The 2,101-nt window shown below is 33.9% G+C and overlaps 1 protein-coding gene across 1 annotated transcript; it reads right to left on the bottom strand.

The window, feature by feature from the left end:
• Positions 1-683: 683 nt before the first annotated feature.
• Positions 684-1,696, bottom strand: LOC116846441. The gene is made up of 3 exons (XM_032820245.1): positions 1,514-1,696; positions 1,288-1,343; positions 684-975 (listed from the first exon to the last, which is right to left on the bottom strand). Exons 1-3 carry the CDS (start codon positions 1,667-1,669, stop codon positions 858-860), a joined length of 330 nt encoding a protein of 109 aa, XP_032676136.1. The 5' UTR covers positions 1,670-1,696; the 3' UTR covers positions 684-857.
• Between the last annotated feature and the right edge of the window lie 405 nt (positions 1,697-2,101).

The raw sequence follows: 2,101 nt of genomic DNA, 5'->3' as shown, positions 1-2,101 counted from the left end.
TTTGTAACACCATTCATAGTACCGTTTACGAATGTACATGTAAATATTGTAAATATTGTAGAATATATTTCAAGATATAAAAAATAAAACACTTATATGTTTATTAGATATATGCAAAAGTCATCATACGCTATCTATTATTGCTCTACTAATAACTAAAGAAAACAATAACAATATCTCAGATACTCAAGTAATTACTAATAGTAATTAATCATTGTTCAATGGTTCAATGATTATTATTTACTATATATAAAATGTCACAATTATTGACACACCCGTTGTGTATGTATATGTAGATAGAACTCATTGAACTAAATTCCATTACCATTTTGCGAACAACTATATAAAATTTTGAATTATTAATTAAGAAATATATTCATAAATGATCACACGCGATACGATAGATGAGCTGTGATGGTGACGTTTGCCGTTATGTGTGTGTATATTGAAACAAAAAATCCCCTATAATTTTGCAAATTACCACGTTAATTTTTATTTATTAATTAAAGAACATTGATATATTATTGCGCACAACAACAATCAAAATATAACTGATATTGTTATAATATATATCAGCAAAACAGCAATGATATAATTGCTTTTATATTTCTAACAAAACATATATTATAATATTGTATAAATATATTCTAAAACATATATTATGAATTTGAATAAGTAATAAGAAAGTTTGAAAAATATAAGATATGAAACAATTTATATCAAATAAAGGAAAATTCCCTTGACCGGTCCCTTGACCGTTGCGGCGCGGGTCGTACTGATACAAGAGGCCAAGTCCCAGGGCCCTCCGTGTTATACGCGTGCCGATAGGCACCGAGCCTTCATTGGATCAACCTAACCTAACCTAAATCTTGCTCCTCCTCCGGTACCAAATCGATGATGGGCATATCATCCGTTTCTTCTTCGATGTGGAGATAGTGGTGCAAGAGAAGGGATGAAAGAGAAGGCGACGTCACACTGAAAAAAACCAAAAAAATATTAAAAATGTAATGTACAGAAGGAAGAAAAAAGAAAAAAAAATTAATGAAAAAGGAAAAAAGAAAATGAAAAAATAGAAGAAATAAAAGGAAATGAAGAAAAAAAACCGCAAAAAATAAAAAAATAAAAAAACTCATTTAAATTAAAAGAAAGAAAATTTTAACAAATAAAATAAAGAAAAAAAACAAGAGAAAAAAAAACAGAAAGAAAGAAAAAATAAAAATCTCGGTGCGCTGGATTTCCGCAGCCCAAATACCGCCCGGATTCCCTCTACTCCCTCTGGATATTTACATCCATTTCGTACATGGCTGCTTCAACCGCCGCGCTTTCTCAGTGATTTTGTTATCCTGAAAGGATTATTAAATAAAGAAGCCAAATGATATGTGATGTATAAAAAAGTAAAATATAAAATAAACGTGCAAGGAAAAAAAACATTTCCGTGCAGATATTCCCGTCGCAATCATCCACTGTATCGTGAGAGTTGGGAATAAATGACTAAAATGCAATATATACTTACCCTGTGTTCCCTGATGTGATCGGCATCCATGCTCTGTGAGTAAAAAAAAAAAGAAATAATGATCACGAATGAAAGTAATACTTGCAAAAAACCCCAGCCCGTTACAGAGCTGACACATGGTGAACCTTGTGCCGTGTATGCTGATGCCGAGGCCATTGTCGGCTGCGCTGGTGCTTGCGAGGTTCGGCGATCTTCTGCTGCTGCTGGTGCTGCTGCTGCTGCTGCTGCTGCCTCTAGTACTATAGTATTAGGTGTACAACTTTGCTTTCGCCGTTTTCCTATAGATGGCTTTAGCGGTAAGTGGTGAAATAAATAGATCATAGACGTCATATAATAAACTTGGGCATCTGTCAACATAACCCCATGGAAACATTAGTCGATTTGTGTCTGCATCATAAAGTTATTCTCGATTGAAAATGTCAGTTTACGAGCCAAATTCTCGTCATTTGCGGGAGGTTTTAATTTTCTGCTTCAATATGAAAAAATCTGCGGCTGAGGCTCATCGAATGCTCTCAAATACTTATGGTGAGGCCGCTATTAGTGAAAGAACGTGTCGTGAGTGGTTTCAACGCTTCAAGAACGGTGATT

This window comes from Odontomachus brunneus, unplaced genomic scaffold (assembly GCF_010583005.1).
Source record: "Odontomachus brunneus isolate Ranch 3 - 2012 unplaced genomic scaffold, Obru_v1 Obru_scaffold_064, whole genome shotgun sequence".
NCBI classification, from domain to species: domain Eukaryota; kingdom Metazoa; phylum Arthropoda; class Insecta; order Hymenoptera; family Formicidae; genus Odontomachus; species Odontomachus brunneus.
This window is presented reverse-complemented; position numbering and strand designations above follow the sequence as displayed.

What these genes read in the sequence shown, in the direction of transcription:
- LOC116846441 (XM_032820245.1), bottom strand. Translation starts at nt 1,669, where the DNA reads ATGGCCTCGGCATCAGCATACACGGCACAAGGTTCACCATGTGTCAGC. An exon ending in ATCACATCAGGGAACACAGG is followed by an intron (nt 1,344 to 1,513) that starts GTAAGTATATAT and finishes TAATCCTTTCAG; the next exon opens with GATAACAAAATCACTGAGAA. An exon ending in CAGCCATGTACGAAATGGAT is followed by an intron (nt 976 to 1,287) that starts GTAAATATCCAG and finishes GGTTTTTTTCAG; the next exon opens with TGTGACGTCGCCTTCTCTTT.